The sequence below is a fragment of the Schistocerca gregaria genome, chromosome 1 (genome assembly GCF_023897955.1).
Source record: "Schistocerca gregaria isolate iqSchGreg1 chromosome 1, iqSchGreg1.2, whole genome shotgun sequence".
NCBI classification, from domain to species: Eukaryota; Metazoa; Arthropoda; class Insecta; order Orthoptera; family Acrididae; genus Schistocerca; species Schistocerca gregaria.
In genome coordinates, this window is record NC_064920.1 from 625,871,380 (window position 1) to 625,886,622 (window position 15,243).

General features: G+C 39.6%; 1 protein-coding gene across 1 annotated transcript in view; it reads right to left on the minus strand.

Annotated features, from left to right (window-relative positions):
- The window catches only part of LOC126365679 (zinc finger X-linked protein ZXDB-like), a 600,435-nt gene extending 585,720 nt beyond the window's left edge, over window positions 1–14,715 (minus strand). Inside the window, exons 1-3 of the mRNA XM_050008171.1 lie at window positions 14,662–14,715; window positions 14,279–14,510; window positions 13,955–14,247 (exon numbers count right to left, since the gene is read on the minus strand). Of these exons, the coding sequence (XP_049864128.1) occupies window positions 13,955–14,247; window positions 14,279–14,510; window positions 14,662–14,715 (579 nt within the window). The remainder of the gene's footprint in view (window positions 1–13,954; window positions 14,248–14,278; window positions 14,511–14,661) is intronic.
- Between the last annotated feature and the right edge of the window lie 528 nt (window positions 14,716–15,243).

Here is a 15,243-nt window from a genome sequence, read left to right on the forward strand (position 1 = left end):
AAATAGATCACCACATATTTTGGATTTGCATGTTCTCTCGCTGTACAGTGTTCTCAAATGATTGCAGGAAAACTATTGGTTATAAGCAATTGATAATTTAAAATTATTAAGTCTCAGATCACACCCTGTGTGTGTGTGTATTACTGGACACTTTTATTGAGAGGTGAATGCTAGGTTAAGAGGGGGAATGGGAAAAAGTGACCCCGTCAGAATTCGCTTCCATAACAATTCAGTTTCCAGCCACACGTTCTACTTCCAGACCTCTAAAGCCGATACAACCTACATTTCGTTTGCTGCTTTCTCGGAATGCCACTGCTGTCTCACGTTACGGTCGCTGTTCGCTAGGTGGCAATGGTATCTTTTACACCACTGAACATTAATTCATCAAATTTAGACAGTTTTTACGAAATATTTGTAAATTATATACAAAAACTTTCTTCATGAATCAGGGTATTTATTTGTCAAAACCGGATCAAAACCCCTACAGCAAGTCTTGATATTAACCTGCATGTAAAGATGGATGCGAGCAAGTGACTTCAATTTGTATTTAGAGAGTGAGATGACAGGAGAGATTGTACTCTACGAAACGCTGCTATAGATAAACCATCTTTTCCATAATCTCAATGCATCAATGAGTAGGTAGCCTCAGACAAGTTACCCGTCTAACGCGATCTGCTTCCTAGTACGACTTTCATGAGAGACCAGAGCTGTCAGATACTTCCTTTCGATTTCTAGCGAGAATTTGCAATACGGACTTGGCATCGGAGGGCAACGATCATTTTCTATGGATCTTCGTGGAAAAATGGAAATGAGCGTACGGCATTGTGAGCCGGGAGTCCACCATTCGGGGACGTTTGGCCGCCGAGGGCAAGTACTTGTGGCATTCGACGCCACAGTGGGCGACTTGCGCGTCAGAGATGGGGATGAAATGATGATGAGGACAACACAACACTCAGTCCCTGAGCGGAGAAAATCTCCTGCCCCATCCGGGAATCGAAAGCGGGCCCCTTTGCGTGACATTCCACAGCGCTGACCACTCAGCTAACGGTGGCCGACTCTGAAGAGCTCCATGATATCTGCGACAGCCAACTACGTATTTCCCTGGTTACCGATCCAGACTTCACCGTTAAAAGTCTACGCAAGGTAGTAATCTGTCAGAATCTAAAACAGGTCGTCAAGCTTTTATAATTTAATACTTTTTTCTGCTTGTCTGACATTCAAACCGAGGCTAGTGCATGTATTTTTTATTTCGTTACTGGTACGTGTAGGCAAGAGGATCATCAAAAACAGTGCTGCGATCGCTCTCTTGTAGATGCTGTAATAGGACTTGAAAGTTTAGCGGTGAGCACTGTGAGGGATTTTGGAATCCATTGATTCCATTCGGGAGGAAGATAGTGCTTATCTCTCCTCGGCAAGGGTGAACCTTTATTATCATCACGTACGCAAGAATGTTTCAGCAAAGCACGTACTTTGACAGCAGATTTATTTTTACCACAAAATTAATTGGACAATAAGGCTACTGATACCATTGTGATTTCATGAGTTAGCGAAAATACCGTTTAGTGTACAAAGCGACAACTGAGAGATATTCACAAAAACATACGCGCTATGATCTCACATTACACTAACGCTGATGTAGTGAATCGAGAAATTTCTGCGAATACAAGATTTGTAAATTTTTATGTTCCAAAAACTGTATAAGGCATGAAGCCATGGAAAATCACGTGCGCATTTTCTTTTCATAAATGGCCTCATTACAATATATTAAACTTTAATTAATTTTGTGGTATGTTGTAACTATCTACTGCGTTCCGTATGAACATGAAATTTAAAAGATGAACAACTTCATTTACTCGTATGAAACGCTATGGTTATGAAAAACGGTATTCCACTGTTAGAAATTAGATAATCCAACTTATTTACATTGTGACAAAATAAAACACCTACAGCCGTCCTTATGATTTTATTTTATTTTGTTGCAACCAGTTTGAACGCTTCAATGCGTCATATTCAGGCTGTCGTTGATATGATCCCTATATATATCACACCAGTTGCCAGCGCTACTGGATAGGCATATAATGTGTCGGCACTCCAATCACCACGCTGGCACTTGATGCGTTCCACATCCATCTTTGGGAAGGCTTAAAAAGCTTACACCGAAGAAAATAACTAATACTGTTTTACCATAGATAATTTAAAATATCAGTTCATGAAATCAGGGAAAGAAATACAGCTATTCATGTAGAATGGGGCAGACGCCACCTCGCATGGAAATCCGGGCTTTTCGCGAACTTGGTCTCATTCTGACATCATTCAGTTTCACCATTTCACGCATAACTGGCGATAAAGACAATCACATCTTTACTACTAAACGGCTAACCCGGTTCATGGCTTGGCGCATGGTTCCACATCCAAGTTCTTATCTAACAACTTCCAGGAGCAACAGAAGCTTGATTTTCAGTATGGTGTTTCACTCGACTACGGACAGAATTTAAAATGCTGTCTTAATCAATTGATTGATAGGTATGTTAAAGGTGTAAGGTAATAAGACAATATTATAGTTAGAAATTGTGTATAAGTCTTGAGCAGAGTAACTGACCGCGCGAAAATACACAGAATAAACTCAGCCAGTATTGAGAATTAGAGCATTTAGTGACTTGCAACTAATTTTACATATAATTTCAAACGTTTACGATATATTTCTCGATGTACACTCCCTCTAACCCCACAAAATGATAAACGAAGATAGTTTATGGCTTACTGCATTTTACGCTGTTCATCCAATAAAACTGACGCATCATGCATTTCGTTTTAGTTTGTTACTTCTTTACTACTGACTCTAATCGCAACACATTGTGCAGACGTTATCCACGTATACTATTAAAAGTACCTGCAGGATTGTATCATTGTACGGCCTATAGTTCAGGAGATATGACGTACTGAACTTGTGATGCGTGAAAATCTAACTTTTGCTTAGATCTATACTCATACAGCGTTTCATAATGAGATCACCTAGTGACTTTCAACAATCTTTAAACCAATATCAGTCCTTCTATAAACTTTTTGTCACCTAACTGCTTCACGTCCCGTACTTAATACATTAACGCATTTTTTAAATAACCAGCTGTTTGAAGCTTTTTTATACACCACAGTTCGTTTCTTTAAAGAGTTGGGGATTTACTGGTTCGTAGCCAACGTCACAGAGAAGGAAAGGAACGGAACAAAGCGATAGAGGCAGAGAGAAAATGAATCAAATCGGTCTTCTAAGCACACCATGCTCTACACTAAATATTAACCAGGAAAATTAGACATCGACATTAACTATCAGTCTGGCGCATGCGATTACTTTATGATTTGTATGTTTCTAAATGGTCCTGTGCGTGAATTTGTTTTTTTCTAATTACCAAATTAAAATTGAGTTTATGCAGTATTTATTGCTTGTTCAGTTGTGCAAGCTCCCTTCTAATGAGCTGTGGTAGTATTATCTAGATTTTCTTCCCACTGCAGTGTGTCGGAAAACACTTTATACTTGGTTTAAACCACAGCTCATTACGTGCGAAGATACACCAATTTATGTTATGCAATAAGAATTGGACTTCGATTCACAGTATTCCTATTTTTATAAATAAGATTTTTAGTTTCATTCGGTGTTTATTGTCTTCAATTGCGAACATATCCGTCAGATGATAATGGGTCCTAGTTTCAAATGTTTTTAATAATGTTGGAATTAATGTAAATATAATTCGCATAACATAAAGAAACTGTAGCAAGTACAGCTAAAAAATTTAGTATTCTGCACCTCCAACTTCTGATGCTAAATCTACAAATTCTAATAGATATTAACAGGTTTAAATGAAATAAACATCTACTAAAGCAACTGAATTTCTGTAATTCAGCTGAATCAACTGCTAGTTCCGCACAGCTAATAAGGAAGAAGCGAGTATCAATATAAACTGTCTAAGAAATAAAATAACAGCTTTTTTGTCTGCTGATGCATACGAACAGTCATATCACTGCCATTTTTTTCTCATGGTGTAATTTACCAGCAATGGTGTTAATTCCTGATTTTTTACTCGTGGTCTGTAAATCGTTATTGGTTCCGTTGTCCAATACGCTACATTTGTACTTGGTGTGAAGTTCTCACCTGGAAAATAGCGTCTGTCGATCACATGTCATACATGGCCACGGATGAAGTCAGTCGAACAAACGAGTTCGTTACAATAAAGCGAAATTTGTGTGACAGCTTTCCCGCCATAACAAATCCAGAGATCTTAACAGTATATTAACCAAAGTATTGTTCTAAACCTTTTTATCTATATTAAAATTATTAATTTTTCTTACTACTTCAGAATGTAAAATGTAACATTTGTTGCTGTTGAAGCTGAGAAGTTAGGTGCCCTTGTCTCGCTAATACAGGGTCTCAGAAACGGTCTGAAAAGCTTGTACGGGTGTTGCAAGGGAGTTTTCGCTGAGAAATAACTGTTAAGGAAAAGTTCGATACGTTGCGCCGTTTCCGAGCTATTTAGCAGTAAAGTTAGGCAATCAGGTCGTCGCCTGCACGAAGTCAATTAGTCTGCCAGTAATAGTGTCGTCAAACGTTTTATTCGTTTGGCTTCCTCATGCCTAACAAAGCTACCTTTTTCTCGCCTAGTTTAAATTTATCCGAAAAAGACACATTTTAAATGGAAATGAACATTGCAACAAATGGTATCTCACGGAACCACAGATGTCTGTCCATTACCACATTTTAGCGAGTGCAGTAGCCTGAATTTGCCCGCGGAACCACCTGGCTGGCTAGCTTCATTGATAAATAACTCGGAAACGGTGCAACTTTCGGCTTTTTTCTTAATAATTATTTCAGCTCATCGTCCCCTGCAACACCCATACAAGCTTTTCACACTGTTTCTGATCAGCCTGCCTATTTCTCAAACATTACATGAGAAGTGAACTGTAAAAGTAAGTTCTCTACAGAAAATATATTCCAACGATTAAAGCTGACGGTGACAGTAGCTCGAAATATGCAAGCATCCCTTATATACTGAAAGAAAGTCAACAGCTATCAGACGATTTAGACATTCATACTGCAATGCCCAACAAATAAGAAAACTGGGAAACATGTAGTTTTAGATAAGAAACGATTATTAGCGTTAGTACCTACTTCCACAAATGTCTGTTTATCATATGCATCGTTTATACTAAGTTGCTAGAAAGGTCGTTTTACATTAAAAGAGACTAGATAGTGATTAACAGTATTGGTAATAGAATATTCTTGTTTATGCCAGTTTTCCAGAAAATAATTTTCGGGGGTAAAGCACTGAAATTCATTCCACATGACGCCGTCACACTGCTCTAGTACAAAACTGTTATTGCTCTCTACCTCATAATGCGCGCAGTCATCTCACACTACACTACAAACCAGATAAATTAAGTATTCGTCTAAGAGGTTGATCATCTTATAATTAGCATTGTGACTAAATTTTGGCTACGGAATTGACACCAGCATTCCATGTACACGGATGTCGGTACGTTCCGTGTACGTCGGCCTAATACCGTTATACTAACGATATAGAGAGCTATTCCAAGCGTTAATGGGATCTTTCTCGAATCCCACATCGACGAAAGTGAACCTTTCCATTCATCTAGTTTTATATGAACATTTTGTGTAAAACATTAACAGTAAACATTTCACGCCTTTTATTTTTACTCAGAAATTTTCATCACCTTAGCAGCGTTCTTTATTGCAGTTTTTTATGCAGATCTTGCTTTATATCACCATCACTTTTTCAACTCCTTTTGTATACAAGTTTATTTCTTCCACAGTGTAGTACGGTAATTTTAGTAGCTCATCCGGAATCATACAGTATTAAATCACAATAATTTTATGGGTCACATCTCTCTGAATTTTATATAACTTTTTACGTGCGCACTACGTTACAGTCGAGTTCCAGTTCCTTAGAGTTTTTCTAATGAGACTACTTCCTCTCAGGAGAGCGTATATGCACTCTGAACCAGTGTTATCGGTTTACACGGTTCTGTCACAACCACGCTTAAAGAAATAATTATGATACAATTTTGTCAAGTAAAGACTTGGTTGGAGACCGTGCTTGTTACGTGAAATAAATTGTTGTTGGTGTACAGCAACCAGCCACAAATTGGTTTTAAGTTACTTTATCAAAAAAAAGTCACGTCACCGGTTTCGAATTTTTCACAATTTTGCATCAGACAGTTTTCTTGCTCTCATCAAAACAAAAGGTAGATTGGTTTCCTCTGAGTTGCTGTCAAATATCCAGTTCTGAATAAAAACGCCTATGAAGAACTGTGAAAAATTCGAAACACGTAACTGTCTGTTTTTAATAAAGCAATTTAAAACAAATTCGTGGCTGGTTGCTGTATGTCATCAACAATTCATAAATAATTATGAAAAGGTATGTCATGTCCTTACTTACCTTTACTGAGAAGTTGCAGAAGGATTCCATTACGTTTTATGTCAGCAGCGTAGCTTTGTGTCGCCCTTCATTTAACACAGTGCTCGTATTCCTATGTGTTGATACTGAAGATGCAAACTAACTTTTCACCGTACCGTCTCTCGACATAGATATAGCCCCTTACTAGAAAGATTTTTCCAGTCACATTAACTTTAGACTCCTGGCTGCTTCCTCTCCTGGTAGATAAGACACAGGGATAATACAGTAAATCGTCAACATTTGAATCGTAGCTAGCGCAATGGAGACGCCATCAAGGAAAATCCAGCGACTGGCATCTTTTACTATTTTTTTCAGAATAGTTAGCTTTCAACGTCCTTCTTGTAACAACATAAAAGTGAAATTGTAAAATAATTTTCTTAATTCACCTAGTGTACATCAAGGTATTCTGAAACTCGCTGTTTACTAATAAAATGTGTTACAAAATATAATCACGCATCTTTTCACTTCCAATCAGCTCCATTACGATCAGTACGAGACAAATTACATCATCGTTGATCCAGAATCGTTATCCGTATAAATTATAAGTGTTTATCAGTATGAGGAGAGTATGTTCATTTATTGAGAAGTTGAATGCAAGACACCAGAGTAATCACAGCTGGTTCCCGCGATTTGGGTCTGTCAACCAAGAAAATCAGTGGAGCCCATTTATATCAATCAGTTGATAACGTAAATACAGCTAAAGGCAGTTGATAACAAAGGAAAAAACACAATTATTTAAAAAATTAATAAATAATATTTTAATTAATTTTCGAGGCAGTCTTTCCAAAGACAAAGACACGAGTAATCCAGATGACCATTAATAATCTGTACCAAAAATATAAAATTTGTTGTTTAAAGTGCTCGAATAAATGTGAGTGGCACTCAAATGACTGCAACCAACAATAAAAAATTCTTCACCTGCATACACATAACATGACAGCCCCCACAGACGACAAGATCGAAGCAGCCACAATTTAATGTTCTTGTCTGAATTGATAATTAAAGTAAGCCAAAAGCAATGATCCGGAACTAAATTAATAAGGGAATATTTCTGTCACTGGGAGCCGCTAGTACTTAGCTGCCGTGCTTACAAAATAATTTGTCACACTGTAAAGTAAGCAGAGAGTCCAGAGATGAAGATTTTGCAGATTCGAACTACGTCGAAGTAATCCGTCTCGGACGCGATTTCTGTATAATAAGGGAAAAATTAAATGGCCTTTTAAAATATAGTGTAAGAAATAAACCGTGTACTGACGGAAAATGACAATATACTCTCATTTATTAAATGAGTTATCGTAATTTTAAGTAGCTAAAGTAATATACTCACGAATGTTTAGGGATTACAAGAAAGGAATTACCAGCCAAAGGGTTCTGGCAGATGAACAACAGAGAATGAACTGTAAGTAATGCAGGAATATACTATTTTACCTACCAGTTTTACACCCTTTAGACACTTTTTTGTTAGCTATGATTTCGTAATACATCTTACAACGGAAATCCTGAGTCTTTTTTTTTTTTGGACTATTGGCTACTTTCGAAAAAATACATATTTGCTTTTACTTTATTGTAAGATTTAGCCCGTATTTTCACACAGCTACGCTCTCACCATGTCAGTTTTCGACAGAATGCCATAAAGTTACATTTAATGTTAATTAGTTTTGGGTATATATCCACCTCTGAACATCATTTCATGTTTATCGAAGAAATCGCGGTTTGTTTGTTACATGTTGTGAGGTTACATGCATGATGTAATAGGAATTAACTGCGACGCTAAAGATGCGTCGACACGCTAAGAATAGAAAATAAAATGTCTTACATATAAGCACTTGACTTCATGGTGATCAACATAAATGAACGAAAGCCATAAATGTTCCGTCAGAGACTATAAGAAAGTTCAGATCCGCTATTAGGCCAGTACAATCGCCTGGTCTGCCATCACACGATGCTTGTGTGGTATGTATTTCAGCGCAGGTAGTCTCGTGTCACATTCCTAACGCACCCACTACATTCAGTTGTGCAACATTCTTCCGAGTGCTTCAAAGAGAAACTCTTGACCATCTTTGAAGCGAACTGAGAATCCTCGCTCTAAATATAAAGAAACAGAAACGAAAAAAGAAGACCAGACTTTTCATCATAGAGACGATTAGATTGGAGCATGCAACAATTAGAGTCGAGAAGGCTGCAACTTCATCAGTGGTTGCAATTGCCCGCCTTGCGTTGAAGTGTATTGCCCATAAACTGAACGTCAACAGCATCAAGTAATGGAGCAATATTCTCTCGTAATGGCCTAGCTGTATATAACCACCAACAGCCGGAGTACTGACGCGAAGGTAAATTTGCTTCTTCATTAGGTTATTAATTTTCCACCACTGGTTATTGAGGCGGGCAATCTCGTGTGTACCTCAGTCGGTTCCACTTTTAATTACCGAGGACAGCAAACAGACTTGTAGTAGTTAATTCACTATATCTGCTCTCCGAGACAACAACTGTCATCATAAATACACCGCCGAGCAGTAAAAGTCCTCTATCTTGCTGTTTCTGAAACAAACGACGCTGGACGTTTTCTAAACCTGGACAGGGTAGCTGTGGACATTCTATATCCTCACAGCACTGACGTTATACACTGAGTGATTCGTGGTTGTAATTTAACAGCACACGAAGTTCCGTCGCCAGCAAGGCTTTTATCGTAATTGCCAAGTAATAGTCCCGTCACGAGACAGAATGGTGGGTCCAGTCCAAACTGCAGAATTTCAGCATATGATAGAACGAATATATGATACAATGTTGTCCTCTACGTTTTAGTAAATTACAGAAATTATCTTAAGTGATAACTGTATCTCTTCGTGTTTCATTTAGAGTATTACACATATCTAACACCACCTTCTTTCGTAACTTTAGATACTCTGACATTTATAGTCATCATAGTAGCGCAATAGCAATTTGGACAAAAGAGGTACTGCAGCGTTTTGACAGTAATTAAAATTAGCAATTGTCTTTACCAACAGAAAAAGAAAGCACGGACTGGAAGAACTCGGGATTTAGCGAGCATCAACAGGGATGAGTTACGTGTTGCCCACAAATTCCTCGCACACGGTATTCGTTTGAGAGGACAAATAGATATTATAGCTTTGTGGTTTTACTATCATAAAACTGGATAGTTTTCATTCATTGTTATGCTTATGTAATCGACATAGTTTTGATCTCAGTCTTAAGTGGACAAAGCACGAACTTTTCAAGGATACGCAAAAGAAACACAAATCTTCTGGAGAAAACAGATTAAAATGAGGACAAACACATCCAAATTACGCATGTGTTCCACTCAGGTTGTGAAAGTCCTTTATTGAAAGTGAAACTATTTTTTAAATCATTGCAGTATACAGGACCAACAACTATAGGCAACTCCCACACTTTATCGTCAAAGCAAGAAAAATAAATAACTCGTTATAAAGCCGTGGTCCAAGTTAAAATGATTGGGACCGAAAAGCAACCGTCTAAGGAGAAGGTTGCTTTCGAACCCCACTCATTTTAACTTGTACCACCGCTTTACAGCGAGTTACTTATTTTTATTGCTTTGACGATGAACGATGGGACTTCGCTAAAACTGTTTGTTCTGTATAGTACAGCGAGTAATAAGATAATATCACCTGATGATGCGCTATAAGAATGCGAAACCCATCGTTATCTTTCAATGAAGAATTTTAACAGCCTGAGCGGAAAACTTATTATTCAACGTACAAAGCTCAATCAAATGTATATTTTCTGTTGTCGGATGGTTCCTTTTTCCGTTATCACGAATTTTTTTCTCCATGTAGTAAAGAAGATTTGGAAAGGTCGAGTTGAATAAATTTTCGTATCTGTCAAACTGCTTTTAATGATATTTTGCGCATACTTCGATGATATATTCGTAAAAGATAATTGTATAAAATCAGTCCCTCATTCACGCAAGAGCAACGTGAACCAAATCCCTGGTTGTCAAATAGCGATGATCGGCAACATTTGGAGAAAGAAACGAGACTGAGAAAGAACTAAAATTCAGACTCCCTGCTGTTCAACATTGCGCAACATGTTTCGATATTCTGTGGTTTTAGGCACACTGTGGACACGACAAGTTTTTAATCAAACGACGCCGTTCTGTGGCGTGGCCCTGTTGCAAGCTCTTAAAGTTCACATGTTTCTTATCGCACGGATTCAGTGTGATCAGTGTTGCATTTATTTATTATCACACTTTGTGTGCAGTTTTTGTACCAATCTGAAAGCGTGTGACGATTGTCCGGAACCAAGTTAGAAATGGTGCTGTATTTCTAATTCACGTCATTCTATATAACATCGCCAAAGTCTATGATGTAAAGTGAAACATACACTTTAAAAAGCATTTGTGATGAAAAGGTGAATTTTACATGACAGAGGCAGTACCTGAGAGTGGAATGAGAGCTGTAACTGACCGCTCTGTTTCCTGTCCAAATCGTCACAGCGCTTTGGCCACGGATGGTATGCAGCTTATTCCATGGGGACTGTGTACCTTTATTGTCCTTGCTACGAACGAGAGCCACAGGGTCGAGTTGGTACGCGTTACACTGTAACTCTAGTCAGACTGTTTTCGTTGTCATGTGTGAATTCCTAAGGGACCAAACTGCTGAGGTCAATCGTCATTTCGTTGGAGAAGATAGCACACCGAAGGATAGCGCTATACAGAGCGAGACGTTGAATGGTTAAAACTGTGACCTGTGTCATTAAATCCGCAAGATGTAAATCTGCTAAAAGAAAACATTATTTATTTTAAACTGATTAGTCATATCTAGCAAGCCTGTATGGACCGACAAGAGCCACATAGAAAGCAATATAGAACTTACTATATAATTACGAATAATTATGTTCCTGTAGAACTGCCGCCACTGTTTTTGCTAGTGTGAACAGGAAGTAAAAAAATAATTCTGCAAATTTCGAAAGTCAAATAAAGCAGAGGCCTCAAACTGCGATTTCTTCCCCCCCCCCCCCATAATCTTAAATCGTTACAATAGCCTGTATATTTTTAGTGTCCTTTCTTACGGGCAGTAATGGTTCAAAATTTCCTTCTTCAACATTCAAATGGAACGCGCACCTGTTGTGAGATGATAATCGGTATTTATTAGTTCTCTCACAATTTGAAAAATCTGACAAAAAATATCCGCGAGACTTTTTTCCACTATCTTCACAGGTCTCAGAATACACACAACATAGAGTACGTAGATCTCTGGTACCGCACCGATTTTTTTCTGTTAAGTTAGAAGAACGGTGGCTTCCTCCCTCGCTTTTAGAATACAAGTCGTTTGTTTAGTGCACTCCGCCTGCGTTTGAAGTTTATGAAGCTAGAGTACTCGCGATGTATACGATGAACTCGAATTCCACTGACAGAATTTCAGACGTTGTTCGGGGATATTTTCTGAGTGTTTTGTATGAGAAACCCCTTCATCTCCAGTGGGTGGTTACAGAGTATTTGCATTTCGTTTGATTTGTAACCGTCCATTATTTTTTATAGCTGTATTGCACTGAAAACATTTTCACAACAGTGCAAATCTCTACGATGCGAGTTTTGTACCTTTTTGTTTTCAAAACAAACTCATTTCATTCATTATTCGTCCTCGATGTTCAGTTGTGTCTCTGGGTTTTTTTTTCCTTCTGGTAGTGTTTATTAAACGTTAAGCAGCGCTACACAGGAATATTGATACGTTTACTGCTGAGAAGACAGCCGATAGGCATCTGCTGTATGGAAGAGCGGCAGAACGACACTACGCTAAGCTATTTCCTTTGCGACGGTAAACACATCACAGTACTTTTGCATGTCCAAATATTCGCCTACAATAAGCTAGATCCTTCCGTGTTAGAATGGATAACACTAGACGTAGGAGGTATGCTTTATCACTGTTTCAGCATGTATTTGCATCGAAAAAAATGCAGTTGGGTAACAAATCGAATAAATCATAATTAATTTTGTTACGAGCCGCAAGAGACCACAAGTACAATATAACAAACTGCTCAGAAAATACCACTGAAGAATCACCGAAATTTTGTCAATGGAATTCGAGTTCTCCCGAGAATTATAAAAAGCTTGTGGAAGCAGGACGCCCGCGACGTGGATTCAAAGACAAATAAGCTTCTTACAACGTCATCGAGGTCGTTCAGATGATTATTTTCAGATGCCACCAGACGACGCCGTCTTATTGCTACTTCCGGTGTTTGAGGAAGTCGAAAAGAAGACAACAACTCGAGAAGACTAACATTTCATATCACCCATTAAATGCTAATTGTTACACAGCAGTTTATAAGTGTTAAGAGAAGTGAAAGACAGCTGTATACCGGTATTTCAAACATTTTCTTCGGGATAGTTTCCACATACACTAAGAATTCCTTGGATGTTAAAACCATGACTGCAGCTGATTGAAAACTTTTTGTCAAAACTTAAAATGTATTTACATTAGCTACAGGTCCGTTTCTGCTTTTACGGCACCTTCAAGTAATGCTTTCAAGTGCATAACAAGTACGCTTATATGAGGATTTTTCCGCAATAAGTACATAAATATTAGTTTTATAATTTCAAAATAAAACCTATGTCTTCCTTCAGTATAACACTTATTTGCGTTACTAATTCTTTCCACCCTTTATTTTTAGACGTCTTCGGTGGATTTATTCTGGAAAATATAGTTTTGATTTCGTTTCTACCTACAAATTCGAAACAGTCCGCCCGTACTTGTTAGCCAAAAAATGTCAGTTACAATTATTCGTCTGCCTTAGCAAAATTTGCGTTTACTGTCAGTGTAGACGAAGTGCGTCCTCTAACCAATGTCCAGTTGAGATGAAATGTCGATTATGGCATGACAGACGTGTAATTGTAACATTTTATTCATGTGATAGGTATTGCGTGAACCGTATCGAATCTACAAATATAAATAACAAGAAAAATTTATTTTCCGGGATAGATCGAATGAAGATGCCTCTAAAATAATACGCGAAACCGGTCTGAAACCCAAATAAATATTACATTGCTGCAATAAAAAGTTATTTCGAAGTATAAAGGTAATATTTCAAATAATTAACCCACTTTTTCACAGTATAATAAATTGAAAAAGTGGTCCGTTCAGATTAGTTCTAGACGCACATGTTCATGAGAAAAATCACTTGACAATGCTTTAAAAGCCGAAACGGGCCTGTAGTGAATTTACCATACATTTTCAATTTTGACAAAAATTGTGCAGCACGGAGGAATCACGATTCTAACGTAAAACAAACTGGTAATTCACTTCACTGCGAACTATCGGAATGTCGACGTAGTATATGATTGTGTTGATCCTGCAAACTTGGTGTGGCAGTGCAATTTTTGTTGGAAAAGTGCTGACATTGCAGTTGAGAATTCGTGAAGTAGTGAACGGCGTCACTGTGATTGGTACTAGTGCGGTGCAGTGGAAGAGCGCCGTGAGTTACGACGCGAGGTCGGGCAGGTCGCGACCCGCCGTTACCTCTGGGCACGAGGGCGCAGCGCCGGCGGCGGCGGCGGCGGCGGGCGCGGGTCTGTCTGCCGAGGGCCGCGTGCGGTCCGTGGGGACGGGGCTCGGGCTGTCGCGCGGGATCGCACTGGGAGACGCACGGCGGCGGGGGAGGCGGAGGCGGCGATGGCGGCGACCGAGAGAGAGTGTGTCGGGCGGGGCAGTGTCTGTACGGTGCACGTGGCGGCGGTCCAGCTGCGCGCGTGCTGGCCGGTCGGGGGCGTCGCGCGCACTGGCGCGGCCACCGCCGCCTCCGCCGCCGCCGCCTCCGCCTCCGCCGCCGCCGCCGCCGCCGGCGTCCGGCTCCCGGGACGCTGCGCCCGCGCCGCGCTCCAGTTGGTGCCCCCGGCCGGCGCAGGGCGGCGTTGCGGTGCACGCCTCGACGCAGCAGCGCCGCCCCGCGACCGACTGCGCCGATCGATAGCTCGTAGTCGGGGGCGGTGCTCAACCGGGCTGACGTGCCGCGACGCGGCCACTTGCCGGCCGCACCGCCAGGTGTTTCCGCTCCACAAGTACTGCTGACCCACAGCTGTTGCTCGAACCCGTTATACTACATTTCCAACATTTCTGTCGGGTTTGTCTTGTGAGAACATCGCAACTTGTGGTGACGGAAGTCGTTACTTTAACTCGATTCTTACTGTGGACTGTTGTCAAAGTGACGTGTCTTCCATAAAACTTACTATAAGCATGAAACTCGATAGCTGTCGACCAATGAAGAACTTCAGAGACAGCATACCAGATTTCGCCGATTTCGTGCTATAACTTGCATACTCTGACAGCATCCCTTATCAAGGCAACAGCATATTTAAGATATATGCCACACACGTCGCTCTTGGTATGATTTGTTGTAATTAAATGTCAATTAATGAAACACTAGCAATAAAAGCCTCCAGGACATCCCAAGATGAAAGACACTATTGTCAAAATTTGAGTACGATCACCGTGACGTAGTATTTAGACACGTGCTGTTACAGATTAGAAAGAAGTAGGATCAGTACCTGTTACGTTCAAATATTTTTACATACATCTTCGCGTTTGTAGGAGTTTCTGTCACTTTGCTGTTAATGTAATAGAAGTCTGTTCTACAACATTCGATGCTATTTATATGTAAGAACACTATTTATAAGGGGTGATACGTGGCTTCGGTCTGTCATTCTTTTAGAGAAAGTGGGTAGGCGGAATCTAAAAGTACTGCTTAAACTGCAGTCAGAGAAAATCTCCATAGCAGTCGACAAGTATGCTACATCATTTTGACGTCACTT